Source organism: Ipomoea triloba, chromosome 15 (genome assembly GCF_003576645.1).
Source record: "Ipomoea triloba cultivar NCNSP0323 chromosome 15, ASM357664v1".
NCBI classification, from domain to species: domain Eukaryota; kingdom Viridiplantae; phylum Streptophyta; class Magnoliopsida; order Solanales; family Convolvulaceae; genus Ipomoea; species Ipomoea triloba.
The window spans coordinates 19799286-19814800 of record NC_044930.1 but is presented as its reverse complement, the minus strand read 5'-3'; the positions used below and the strand labels follow the sequence as shown (position 1 = coordinate 19814800).

At 33.8% G+C, this 15515-nt stretch overlaps 1 protein-coding gene across 1 annotated transcript; it reads left to right on the top strand.

Annotated features, from left to right (window-relative positions):
* The first annotated feature begins 10135 nt into the window (after positions 1-10135).
* On the top strand, positions 10136-11125 carry LOC116005832. Its single transcript, XM_031246070.1, has one exon. It carries the CDS (start codon positions 10136-10138, stop codon positions 11123-11125), a length of 990 nt encoding a protein of 329 aa, XP_031101930.1.
* The last annotated feature ends 4390 nt before the right edge of the window (positions 11126-15515 follow it).

Below are 15515 nucleotides of genomic sequence, written 5' to 3'. Positions count from 1 at the left end.
AATAATTCAGGGATGACATTGATAATTGACATATTATGAAGGGGCAAAAATTACAATTTTCCCATTCTCAAATTTTCAGCTTTCGCCCCTAATTTTCTCAAATATTTATTTCTTACACAAGCTTTTATCTCCACCTTATACAAATTATAAGTTTGTTAGACTCTTCTATTCTACCACTGTTCATGACCAGACCAAGATAATAATTAGACCAAGACAATAATTAGGCCTAGACACTTCCAATTCCACTAACTTTGCATTGGGTATCATTACCCATCAAGACAACTCCACCATCAACCGGTTCCAGCGAGACGAACCAGTCTTTGTGAGGACACATGTGGAATGTATAACTAGAGTCCAGAATCCACTCAGTTTCGTTCCGTTTGTCACCAGAGCTAACAGATAACATAACATTGCCTTCTGAATCACTTTCAACAACACTAGCTTCAACGGACTTCTTTTCTCTCTCTTGCTTGTTCTTCAACTTGAAGCATTAGTCACATCATGACCATCCTTCTTGCAGTACTTATAGGATTTGTTGGACTTACTTCCTTTGGACTTGGACCTAGATTTCTTATTGCTACTCTCTGTTTCAACTGAATGACCCATAACAGTCAAGTCTTCACCTTTGTCCTCAGACTTAGTTTCTAAGTCAAACTTTTCTTTGGACAATAGGTTCGACTTAACACTGTCGAAAGTTAGGACATCAAGAGTACTACCATACAGCATAATTTCTTTGAAATGCTTGTATGATTTAGGCAGAGAAACAAGCAATAAAACAGCACGATCCTCATCTTCAATTATGACATCAATATTTTCCAAGTTCAATAAAATAGAATTGAATTCATCCAAGTGAGATTGAATTGAAGTACCTTCCATCATACGGATTGTATACAGCCGCTCCTTCAGGCGCAGCATGTTCGCCAGAGATTTGTCCATGTAGCGCGAATCCAGCTCGGACCATAAACCTGACGCAATCGTCTCACCTACCAACTCACGTAGAACCGATTTAGATAGACACAATTGAATGGTTGAGCGTGCCTTGTCATCCAAATCTTCCCAATCTTCATGTGTTATTGTAGCCAATTTCTTCTTCTTTCAAGCTAGTTCTTTCTTCAAACTGTTCTGGGTCAGAACGGCTTCCATCTGAACCTTTCAGATAGAAAAGCTAAATTTCCCGTCAAACTTCCTGATATCGAACTTGGCAACAGTCGACATCGTTGGAAATAATTCTCAATTAAACCGCTCTGATACCACTTGTTAGGAATATATCGGAATAATGCGGAAGCGAATAATTGAAAATTGAGAATTATAGAAGTTAAATAATAGGGAAATAATAGGAATGACAAAATAAGGAAATTACTAAATTGGGTAATATAAAAAATATATATATTAAACTCAAAAAAGAGTATAACAAAAAAAAAAAAAAATATATATATATATATATATATATATATATATATATATATATATACACGTGAGAGTAAAAGGAAGCAAATAGAATGAAATCAAATTAATGATGTATGAATGGTTGTGAGTGCATAAGAAATGATTACAAAGTCCTATTTATACACTCTAAACAACGAAAGTTGCGACAATTTTAAGAAGAAGAGCTGAAGTTGGAGAACGTGCGCATGTGGAGGAGTGGATGGGTGATGTGGCGCAATGTGACAACAATATGTTGGTCTTCATGAATTTGAGCCACATATATTAATATTATGTTCTAACACTTGGATAACAGCGAGTATAAAAGGTAGCATTGTGGTTTAGTGTTGGGTGGGATCAGCGGTGGCTATGGCTGTCTCCGGTGATGGTTCTGTCCAAGCACGAATCCAAGGTGCGTTGTTGGACTGAAGGGGTCCCTCTATGAATATTTAAAAAAAGGTTTTGTCCACCGAACAACTACTAATACAATGGCGAGAGCGGTGAATTGCATAAGTAAGCATCATTCTGTTCTTGGAGATACCCGGCCTCTCACCACCAACGGCTGCGACAACGTCTATGTCAGCATTCCATACTGCTAGTCTATGGTGATATTTATGGTGCTTAGAAGCATCGAACCCCACTGAGTTGCGACAACTCAGGTGAAAAGGTTTTCTGTTTCTCTATGGCTAGCAGCCAGGGGGCTATGATGCTGAGATGTTGGGTGGTTGCGAAGCAGAATGGTAGGATCTTGGAATGATTTGCGTGAAGCTATGGAACGACATAGGAAAGAATTAGCATCCGTTGAAGCTTCCATGGGGAAGAAGGTTTTTATTGTATCAGAAAATGTCATCAGAATCCATGCAAGTTGGCGTCGCTCTATTTTTCATTCCCCACTATCACCATTATTGTCTACTTTGAGGTCATTGCTGGTGTTTAAAGAAAAGACAAGTTTGCCCCTATTATAAAGGGTGAAATTTTGATTCCGATTGAAAATGACCGAAGATTCGACTCGAAGGACCATTTAAGCTAAAAAAAAGTTATAGTTGTGGACCAATTATGCAAGTCTTGAAAGTAGTGGATCAACATCGTTAGTGTCCTTTTTTTTCCTTTGCCTTCTGGTGATCCCCTTTATGCTTTCAAGTGCTCAATTGCATGCCTACAACTATATGTGTGTCTTATTATTGTGTTAAAAAAAATACTTAGCATTCCATTGAACTTTTTTTTTTCCTTCTAGTGCATGCTTTTAGCCTTCAAGTGCACATTTTGTAAGCCTTCAAGCGCATGTTTTTCTTTCTAAGAGTGCATAATTAATTTCCTTCGAATTTTCCCTTTTAGTGTGTTTTTTTTTCTCCCTTGCCTTCTAGTGATCCTCTTTATGCCTTCAAGTGCTCAATTTAATACCTACAAGTGTATATGTGTCTTACTATTGTGTACAAAACAAAATACGTACTTAGCATTCAAGTGAACCTTTTTTTTTTCCTTCTAGTCCATGTTTTTAGCATTTCAGTGCACACTTTTAAGCCTTCAAGTGCATTTTTTTTGCCTTCAAGTGCACAATTTTGGACAGTATTTGTATATCTTGTGCATTCTTTTCAAGAACATATAATTAACTTTCTAATGAAATTTGTGAGATTTACAAAGGATTTGTATGGGTAATTGATTTAATAACACTTAAGTTGACTAACCTCCCTTTTTGGCACCATAAATTGCATCAATTACACATCTATTTGCCTTTGAGTGCAAAATTTTTGCCTTGAAGTTCACATTTTTGTACCTTCNAAAAAAAAAAAAAAAAAATATATATATATATATATATATATATATATATATATATATATATACACGTGAGAGTAAAAGGAAGCAAATAGAATGAAATCAAATTAATGATGTATGAATGGTTGTGAGTGCATAAGAAATGATTACAAAGTCCTATTTATACACTCTAAACAACGAAAGTTGCGACAATTTTAAGAAGAAGAGCTGAAGTTGGAGAACGTGCGCATGTGGAGGAGTGGATGGGTGATGTGGCGCAATGTGACAACAATATGTTGGTCTTCATGAATTTGAGCCACATATATTAATATTATGTTCTAACACTTGGATAACAGCGAGTATAAAAGGTAGCATTGTGGTTTAGTGTTGGGTGGGATCAGCGGTGGCTATGGCTGTCTCCGGTGATGGTTCTGTCCAAGCACGAATCCAAGGTGCGTTGTTGGACTGAAGGGGTCCCTCTATGAATATTTAAAAAAAGGTTTTGTCCACCGAACAACTACTAATACAATGGCGAGAGCGGTGAATTGCATAAGTAAGCATCATTCTGTTCTTGGAGATACCCGGCCTCTCACCACCAACGGCTGCGACAACGTCTATGTCAGCATTCCATACTGCTAGTCTATGGTGATATTTATGGTGCTTAGAAGCATCGAACCCCACTGAGTTGCGACAACTCAGGTGAAAAGGTTTTCTGTTTCTCTATGGCTAGCAGCCAGGGGGCTATGATGCTGAGATGTTGGGTGGTTGCGAAGCAGAATGGTAGGATCTTGGAATGATTTGCGTGAAGCTATGGAACGACATAGGAAAGAATTAGCATCCGTTGAAGCTTCCATGGGGAAGAAGGTTTTTATTGTATCAGAAAATGTCATCAGAATCCATGCAAGTTGGCGTCGCTCTATTTTTCATTCCCCACTATCACCATTATTGTCTACTTTGAGGTCATTGCTGGTGTTTAAAGAAAAGACAAGTTTGCCCCTATTATAAAGGGTGAAATTTTGATTCCGATTGAAAATGACCGAAGATTCGACTCGAAGGACCATTTAAGCTAAAAAAAAGTTATAGTTGTGGACCAATTATGCAAGTCTTGAAAGTAGTGGATCAACATCGTTAGTGTCCTTTTTTTTCCTTTGCCTTCTGGTGATCCCCTTTATGCTTTCAAGTGCTCAATTGCATGCCTACAACTATATGTGTGTCTTATTATTGTGTTAAAAAAAATACTTAGCATTCCATTGAACTTTTTTTTTTCCTTCTAGTGCATGCTTTTAGCCTTCAAGTGCACATTTTGTAAGCCTTCAAGCGCATGTTTTTCTTTCTAAGAGTGCATAATTAATTTCCTTCGAATTTTCCCTTTTAGTGTGTTTTTTTTTCTCCCTTGCCTTCTAGTGATCCTCTTTATGCCTTCAAGTGCTCAATTTAATACCTACAAGTGTATATGTGTCTTACTATTGTGTACAAAACAAAATACGTACTTAGCATTCAAGTGAACCTTTTTTTTTTCCTTCTAGTCCATGTTTTTAGCATTTCAGTGCACACTTTTAAGCCTTCAAGTGCATTTTTTTTGCCTTCAAGTGCACAATTTTGGACAGTATTTGTATATCTTGTGCATTCTTTTCAAGAACATATAATTAACTTTCTAATGAAATTTGTGAGATTTACAAAGGATTTGTATGGGTAATTGATTTAATAACACTTAAGTTGACTAACCTCCCTTTTTGGCACCATAAATTGCATCAATTACACATCTATTTGCCTTTGAGTGCAAAATTTTTGCCTTGAAGTTCACATTTTTGTACCTTCAAGTGCATGGTTTTGAGCTTTCAAGTGCACATTATTTCGTATAGATTTCTTTTAAGAGAGTCATTGATCATGGTTAACCACATTTTCACACCTGAAGTAGCATGTGCACTTGATCCTTATATATATATATATATATATATATATATATATATATATATATATAGGGGTTGGATCCTATGAGACCACCCTATTAGATGAGATCATGAGATCACATCTCATCCATCTATAAAAATGGAATGAATGGTTAGGATTGATATTAAAATATCAATTACATTAGGACCAAAATAATTCAAAAGGATGGAATTGTAATTTGATTATGATCTATGAAAATAGAAATAATTAAATATAATAACTTCCATATATTAAGGGATCCTAATCATGGTAAACTATTATATATACTAGTATTTTCGCTCGTGCGTTACACGGAATGAATTTGTTATAATATTTTAAGAATATTTGGATCGATATACAATTATATAAATTGTAACATCAAATATTATATAGCGCAATTAATGAAATTGGTTGGATTGATTATGTTTTCTGATGTTTTCCTAGCTTGAATTAGAGCAAATAATTGTCCAATTATCCGTGCGATGACATTGAATATTATATAGCACAATTTATTTTTTATTATATATTTAGATATTAAAAATAAAGATAAAATTATAAAAATTCTAATATTGAACTTATACATTTAGTTGATTATAAGATTAGTGCAAAAGTATTACACAATTAATTGAATAATATATGACTTGTTTGTTTTCAATTATCATAAAATATTGATATGTAATATGACGTTTGTAATTATGTTATTACTAAAATAAATATGAGAAAAATGGAAAATAATTTAATTATATTATATTATGTAATATGACCAATGTTTAGCTTAATTACTATAATAATTATTAGACAATTATTATTAGTCAATTACAGTAATATATGTGCAATTATATTTTTATACCTTAAATATATTCATTTTCATTGTATCGCATTTAGTTTTTCTTCCTCCTTCATATTTGAATGAATTAATTGTAATTATTATAAAAAAATATAACAACCCATGTTTAATTAATTTTTTAAAGTTTAAATAACTTAAAGTTTTCAAAAGGAAAGTGTAATTATTTTTTTAAAAAAGTTTTTAAATAATTTTCAATCAATTTTCATTTAATTAGTAATATCCTTTTACTTTTTCAATTTGCCTAATTTCCGTTTCCTTTTCTATTAGGATCTTTTTATATTTTCAAAAATTTGTAAAATGAATTTTCTTTTCCATTTTATCTTTACTATTGTTTGGGCTGAAATTTTACAAAGGATGATTTTATTTTTATTAATAGTAGTATAGATATAGAAGTATAGCTAAGTATTCGAAATATTATTATTTGTGTAAATAATAATTAGTAAATTATTTTTTCTTATAAAATTACTCATAATTTTCAAGGAATTTTCTTATATATTTATTATTGCAGAATTTGTTTCCATTATTCTCACAATTATAATGGTTTAATTATTCTCAGAATTTGGTAAATAAAATTTTGTTACCAAATAAATTTTATTAATTTTTTTACCAATTAATTAGTAATATTAGTTTGTGTGGGGAAGTTGAGGGGATGATTTTATTTTTATTAATAGTATTGATATGTGAATATAAAAACAATATATTACCAATTAATAGATATTAGTTCGTTTCGATTTTACATTTTCTTACTAAATAAGCTTTATTAATTATTTGACTAATAAAATATTTATTTAATTGACTACAAAAGTTTGGGCGGGAAAATGAAATAGGAAGATTTTTACTTTTATATATAGTATAGATTCAATATTTTTAATTATATGTCCAAATGGTTGATACGATATTACAAAAATATAGAAAGTAAAGTAATTAAGGTAACCAAATTATTATTATTATTATTATTATTATTATTATTGTTGTTGTTGTTGTTGTTGTTGTTGTTGTTGTTGTTGTTGTTAAAGGAAATGACGGGAATGATGTGTAGTAGTTTAGGCTATATAAGGTATGACTAAATAGAATAGAGATTTTATTCTATAATTATTCTATGTGTGACTATTAAATTATGTTTTCTTTTGCATTTTTTTTCTTTTTTATTGTTAATATTGTTAGTATTAATCATTAAATTATGGACCCTTTTTTTTTATTTCCTTTTCTATTGTTTCCTCAATAAATTTTCATTTTCTATTGTTTGGACAGAAGTGGTTGGACGGGAAAGCACGAAATGGAAATTTTGTTAAGATTTTTCTTTTTATTAGTAACCTTATTATTATTAGTCCATTTCCTGGTAAGTTAATTTCGTTCTGTTTTCTACTTTTCCTCGTAAGTTAATTTTGTTTCCTTTTTCATTTTTCATTTTTACTGCTAACATTATTAATATTAATCATTGAATTATGAATCATTTTTTATTTTCCTTTTCTATTGTTTGCTAAATATTTTTTTTAATTGTTTGTGCTGAATTGTTTGGGCGTGTACTTCAATTTTCAGGGGAAAAGGATGCAAAAGTTATCGTTTCACCATTTCTAATTCCGGTAATTCCTCAAACTTCAATTCAATCGATGCATATGTTTATATTTTTTATTTTTTTGTTGGTTTGTTTTTGTTTTTCTTTGAATAGTAAAAACAATAACTTGAATGCTAAGCCATTTCTCCACCATTTCATCAAAGTCCGAGTAACTGATTCAATGCTAGATCATCACGTATATACAAAAATAAATCACATAAAAATAACTTAAAAACAAGAAAGGACCCATCTTTAAGCATATGCATACATGTTCCTGCACACGGAAGACGTGCTAATAAACATATGCATACATGTGGGAAACTTAGAAATTAGGAAGAAAACCGAGAGAGAATACAGACCAATGGAAATGTTAATGGCAACGACGATCAAGACCGGGAATGACGACAACCACCATTCTTGGAAAAACCTTAGAGAGAGGATCCAATTCTTGAATCTCTTTTGTAGTTAAGGTGTGTGCATTTGTATGCAGAAGCAGAAGCGCAAATTGAGAGTTAAACTCGCACAGACCAAGCACATTTAATTTAATAATTCATAGGGATTGAACTTCGTTCGTATGCATAAACCGTACTCCTTTGAATATTTTGCAACTTGATTGAAACGTTTTAAAATTTCATGAATGTGTTTGCAATTACTGAGATAGGTAGGTGCATAGTACCAACTATTATTCTGTCCTTTTAATTATTAACATGGCTCCTATCACATGCGTGTGCAAACGTTAGTGAAGCTGTGTGCGTTTCGTGAAACGTAAATGGGGACATAGTTTGTTTGGTTGCATATCACGTTTGTAACAAGAGAAACTAAGTTAATAAATAAATAAATAAAATGGACTTTGCAGTATTATGTTTGTACGAAGAGTGAATAAGCACCCTAAGAACCAACATTGAATAGTTAGTATTTAGTGGTTCTAACATGGAAGGTTTACGGAGTGTGCATTTTACTGAGCAAGTAACGTAATGATCGTGTTCCGAAAGAAGTGTAATGAACGTGCATGTGCAATGTTAGTGGTAGATGTGTGCATTATTCTGAGCTAAAACAACGACGGAGTTAATAAATTAACTAAGAAATTAGACAGTGCAACAATATGAACGTATTACTTTTTTTTTTATTCAATTGAAGGGGGAACCCCGAGAGTGTATACAGCTGATTTAACTAAGATCACACATAAGGTGCCATGCAGGTATGCCATCTGCATCTGACTCTAGTAAACTAAAAATACTTTCTGGGGGATTCATAAGGATCTGGAGACCTTTCGGAAGCGACATTGCAGTCCTGGCCAAAGAGTCGGCTGATGTGTTTATTTCACGAGGAATCACCACAACTTTCCACTCATTGAACCACCTCAGTTCTCTTTTGCATGCACCAATAATGTTGCAAACAATGCCACTCGTTGTTGATCCCTTATTCATTAGGTTGGTCAGCTCGTGTGAATCTCCTTCGAAGATGACTCTTTTGTATCCCATATAATTTGCTAGCTGGATACTTTTCAATAAAGCCCACGCTTCTGCTTGTAAAGGTGTACATGAGCCAATGCCAAACATAAATCCTCCTCTCCATAGCCCATTGTTGTCTCTGACGAGACCTCCACGTGATGCTTTTCCTGAAAGTGTGTTCACTACACCATCAAAGTTGATTTTAACATATCCTTCTCCCGGTTTGGCCCATATCAACTCAATCCACCTGTATGAGTGGATTGAATGCTGGTAGTTCTTTCCTTATGCAAAAGCTGTGACAATCTCTTGCACTTGCGATTTTAGCAAGGAAATCTTAGAATTGAGAGGGTGGTAGGAGTTGTTAAATATTACCTCATTTCTCCATTTCCACACCCACTAGCTTGCTAACCCAAATGTAATGTTATCGTTCTCAGGTCTATTATGACTACCTTTGTTATAGATGCCCCAGTCAAACCATTCTCTGAAGGGAAGGTCCCTTGTCCTTGCATGAAATGTAGGTAGTATTCTTGACCAAATTGCTTCCGCAGCTGGACACCTTCGCAATACGTGGTTGATAGACATATTTTATATCTTTATTTCATGTACATCTTTATAATATTTTTGTATTAATTATTTATTATTATATAATAATTATTTATTTTTAGAGTTTATTAATCAATATGCTAAATAAATGTTTTATCTAGTCTAGTTAATAATTTTAAGTTTGAGCCCAACAATTTGTAGCCCAATTCTTTATTATGGTTTAAGTATTATTTGAGTCCATGAGTTGTGTGGCCCAATTCTTAGCATAATGATTAATGACAAACAAATAAAATGTTAGCATTCCTTTTGTTTCTTCAGTACGTACAGAGCATGCGGCGGCAGCAATTTACTTTGTCGACGAACGGCAATGCAAATTACGGTGGAGAGCACGGATTACAAGGTCGCAGAGTGTTGGGTTGAATTTTGAGAGGAGCAGAGTGTTTTTTGGTGAAGTTAATTCCTCAGGTGAAGGGATTTTTGTTGAGCTTGAGTTGTATAAATAGTAGTAGGTTTTTTCTTTCAAGGCATAAAAAAAGTTTTCTAGTTTGTCTACGAATTTTTGCAATTTTCCCCCTTTCCCAGCGTTCACTCCATGGTCATGTGTGGTTAATTTACTCTAAACTTGGTCAAGATTACATGAACCTTGGATCATTCTGTACTGTGAATGAGGTAAGTATTTCTAATCTTGAACAACAAGTGGCTGGTTTAACTACTCTTGTTCGTCAATTAGCTGTAGGAAATATGCAAACTGTGAAGGCTTGTGGAATTTGCTCGGTAGTTGGGCACCAAACTGATGCTTGCCCAACTCTTCAAGAAGAACCTATTGAACATGTCAACATGGCTGGAGGTTTTCCTGGACAACCTCAAGGTAAGTATGATCCATTTTCTAATACATATAATCCTGGTTGGAGGGATCACCCGAACCTTAGTTATGGAAACTCACAAGGGAACCAGGTTGTTCAGAACCGTTCTAATTTTCAGCAGTATAGACCACCATTTCCTACAAGACAACAACCGGCCCAAAGCTCTAGCTCAGGTATGAATCTTGAAGATATTGTTAAGTCTCTTGCTACTAATAATTTACAGTTCCAACAAGAAACACAACAATTCCAACAAGAGACAAGGTCAAGTATTCAAGAAACAAGGGCTAGTATTCAGAACTTGGAAAAACAGGTGGGTCAACTGGCCACTGCAGTCAACAGGTTGGAGACACAAAACTCTAGAAACTTACCATCTCAAACAGTCGTTAATCCTAAAGAGAATGTAAGTGCAATTAGTGTGAGAGGTATGTCGCTGGAAAGGAATGTTGATTCGGAAAATGAAACAAGTGTGGGGGACATTGCCAACAATAACGAGAAGTCTCAAGGTAAGTTTTCCTCTTTTTCAGATTACAAACCAGTACCCCCATTTCCTCAAGCTCTTTTAGAAACAAGAAAAACAAAGTCAAATAATGATTTATATGAGACATTTCGTGAATGTGAGGGTAATAATTCATTGTTAGATTCTATTAAAAAAGTACCTCGTTATGCAAAGTTTCTGAAAGAGTTATGCACTATAAAAAAGAAACAAAATGAAGGAAAAGTTGAGGAAGTGAAAGTGCAAGAAAATGTTTGTTTGGCTAGTTAAAACAAGCTTCCTGAAAAGTGTAAAGATCCAGGTATGTTTACTATTCCATGCATGATAAGTGGTGTGAAACTTGAAAAAGCCATGTTAGATTTAGGAGCTTCTATCAATGTCATGCCATATTCTGTTTATACTTCTTTAAATCTTGGCCCCTTAAGAAAACTTGAGTAGTAATTCAATTGGCTGATGGATCTACTACTTATCCTAGGGGTGTGATTGAGGATTTGCTTGTTGAAGTTAATAATTTGGTTTTTCCTGCTGATTTTTATGTGTTTGATATGGAAAATAATAATAAAATTTCTCATATTTTGTTAGGAAGGCCATTCTTAAAAACTGCAAAAACTAAAATTGATATTCATAGTGGTATGCTTACTATGGAGTCTAATGGTAGACTTGTTGAATTTTAATATTTATGATACAATAAAATCTCATAGTGATGATAATTTTGCAATTTTTGTTGATTCTTTGAAGGTTGTTAAATTCGATGAAATTGCATCTAATAAGAATAAAGATGAAAAAATTAATAAATCATTTTTGAGTACNTTTGAGCCATTGACTGACACTTCGGTCTTATTTTCTTTCTATTGTGTGATTTCTTCCATAATTTTGTTTCTCTAGAACTTGCCTTGATTCTCTGTTAAAGCTAATTTGACCATGCATGATTCAAGTGTGATTAAGGCCATTATTTGATTTTGAGCCTCACTAGCTAAATAATCGGTTTTCCCTATGATTTATTTTCCTTTGTTAACCCACTTTGAGCTTTGTGGCCATTCTTTTCTTTATTTCAAACCACATTACAAGCCTTTATTACCATAAATTAATGCCTTGACCCAGCTGAATAACTAGTTGAGCAAATTTTAAATTCCTTATGTAATCTACATGGGTTGTGAAGAATAAGTGTGGGGGAGATCACTTGCTTTTGTTAATAAGATTGAGAGTGAGGTGGGTTGTATCTTTGTTGCCAATTATTTTTGTCTTTATAAAGAAAGTGAAGGCAATTCTTGTTCAAAAAAAAAAAAAACAAACAAACAAAGAAAGTGAAGGCAGTTCATGATTTCAAAAAAAAAGGTATGAAGGATTGAAAAATGAATGAAAAAATGAGGAATATATGTTTGAAATGAAAAAATGTTCCTGGAAATTTATGGGAAAATGAGAAAGAATCATCAATTAGTTTTGAGTTTGAGTTACTATTGAATAAATAGAGTATGGGAAAGTTCTTGTGATATTGAGGAAGAATTATTTGTTTTTGAAAATGATAGTAGTTTTGAAGTATCACTCGGAGAGTGTTTTTGAATGGGAATTGAGTGCGTTGTATTATTTGTATTTACTTGCTCCTCTAGTTTGAAAGCTTTTTGAGCTACTTTCCTAAATATTCCCTACCTTAGCCCTAACCCCATTACAAGCTATGAAAAGTCCTTATGATTTGTGTCATGCATGGCTCTTGTAGTGGTGATTGAGAAGATATGCAAGCCTATGGTAGAGCAATTTTATAGGAATGAACTTGAGTGAAATTTATATCCATCAAACACTTGAGCGTTATGAGTGATATTCCTGTGAGGGCTTACTTATTTAGTTCTCTCCATATTTTGAACTCGGGTGCTAACTTATTAATTGCAGGGTGCTTCAGATTATTGTTCATGATGTGTTATGCGTTTTGGGAATTTCATTTTAATTTATTTAGCAAATAATTTTTTTGCTTAGGGACAAGCAAGTGTTTTAGTGTGGGGGAATTTGATAGACATATTTTATATCTTTATTTCATGTACATCTTTATAATATTTTTGTATTAATTATTTATTATTATATAATAATTATTTATTTTTAGAGTTTATTAATCAATATGCTAAATAAATGTTTTATCTAGTCTAGTTAATAATTTAAGTTTGAGCCCAACAATTTGTAGCCCAATTCTTTATTATGGTTTAAGTATTATTTGAGTCCATGAGTTGTGTGGCCCAATTCTTAGCATAATGATTAATGACAAACAAATAAAATGTTAGCATTCCTTTTGTTTCTTCAGTACGTACAAAGCATGCGGCAGCAGCAATTTACTTTGTCGACGAACGGCAACGCAAATTACGGTGGAGAGCACGAATTACAAGGTCGCAGCCCGGAGTGACGTTAGGTCATTGTGACGGAAAATCAGTTGGGTTGAATTTTGAGAGGAGCAGAGTGTTTTTTGGTGAAGTTAATTCCTAAGGTGAAGGGATTTTTGTTGAGCTTGAGTTGTATAAATAGCAGTAGGTTTTTTCTTTCAAGGCATAAAAAAAGTTTTCTAGTTTGTCTACGAATTTCTGCAATTTTCCCCCTTTCCCAGCGTTCACTCCATGGTCATGTGTGGTTAATTTACTCTAAACTTGGTCAAGATTACATGAACCTTGGATCATTCTGTACTGTGAGATTGAATTTGTTCTTAATGTTGAATTCATTTTCATTTGAGTAATTGATATTCTCCTGTGCTTTCATTTGTTTTATTTTATATGACTGTTCCAGTTAATTGTTAGGAGGCCTACTAGTTTAATTTCTTGAACAGTTTATTGCTAGATTAGTTACGATTCGTTCAATTGGTTTTCTAATCTGTGTAGCAACTATGATTAATTTTATCACGGCTTAGTGTTAATTTAATCATAGGAAGAATATTAATCTAAATTAAACATAACCGCATGTGTTTATGTTATTTAGTTTCGTTGATTTTCTAATTTTAATGTTGCTATCAAATTAAATATAAGTGCTTGTCTTGTGTTATTTGGTAGTTAGGGGTAGTTGATACCGCTTGTGTTTGATTACCTATGACTAAGGAAAATCGGGAATTAATCCCACAATGAATGTTCAATTGTTATGAATTAACTGTGAATCTATGATCAGTTACTAAAATCCAGTGGTGAATGTTTTCATAGACCAAGTATTGAAGGTTCAATTGATTTCTTTCGTAAACTTTGGCTTGATTATCATCTTTTCTATTCTTATTTATTTATTTATTCATTTACTTATTTTGAATGTTAATTTCATACCGAACCCTCTCTCTTTAATTTGAACTCATAAATCAAACTAGTTACTCCTCGTGGGAACGATCCTTACTCTCACTACTACGTTTTTAAGGTTTAATTTGGGAGCCTACGACAGCTCGCCAGTGGTTAATGTCTTCTGCCATTTCTCTACATAACCAGCAATTGCCATCCTGCGTTAATCCCCTTCTTACCCTCATACTATTCGTCATCAGCCTTTCATGTCGGGTTAACCACAAAAAGGTAAGGTTTTAACTTGGCTAGGGAGTTTCAGCTTCCATAAGGCATTCCACTTTGTGGCTTCAGTCGAAGTAGGGCAGTTGGAAGCCAGATCGTACGCTGAGCTAACGGAAAAACCCTCCGTGTTACCGTGCCTCCATATGGTCAGATCTTCCATCTCTTGATCCTCGCTTATTAGGATCGCTGCCAATTCGTCCAGTACTGGTTCCGGAAGGAGATGCTGTAGTTGATCAAATTTCCAGCCTATGTTACTGTCCCAATACGAGGCGACTGACCTGTACCGGTCTAGTAGATTAACTATTGTAGTTGCTTTCTCAATGAGAGGAGTATGGCCAATCCATTTATCATTCCAAAACATCGTGTTATATCCATTACGCACCAGTTTTGCTTTACCTCCTTGCAGGATCGGGATTATTTTTAAGATCCCTTTCCATACTAAAGACATGTTTACCTTCGGCCTCCATGTAGCATAATCTGGCAAGTGTGCAGAGTACTTTGCTTTTAGTACCTGTGCCCATAAATTGTTTTCATTTTGCATTAGCCTCCACCCAAGTTTCGCCAAGAAAGCTTCGTTCATCTTATCCAGTTTGCGGAGACCTAGTCCTCCCTCTGACTTACTTCTGGTGACTATGTCCCAATTTATGTGACACTTGAGATTTTTGGTTCCAATATTTGTTAGGAACATATTGTCATAGGTTTTGATGATACCAAATGTAATCTATAATCCCCTAAGTCTCGAAAGATAGGAATTTATATGTAAGTTCGACAAGTAAACTAAGAGTGAAAATACAACCGGGTAACTTGAAATCAACTCGGAAAATATTTAAGCTTAAGGTAAACTTGTGTGAACATCTTAGAAGTCTCGTGTTGTAATCTTATAGACAGATCAGAAGAAGGCACGGGACAACACTGGAGGAATAAGGGTCTGCGAGACATCAACTAAGTCTCGAGACATAAGCAGAGTTCGAGAGATAGGATATCTCGATACAACAATCCAGTTCGAGACATAAGCAGAGTTTGAGAGATAGATCTCTCGATACATGGGATCGAGACATCAAGTGGTCGAAACATCAACATTGGTCTCGATGAACTGGTACTTCTCCAAGGGGCTGAATGGCAGTCAACATGCATGGATAAAATAATCTAAG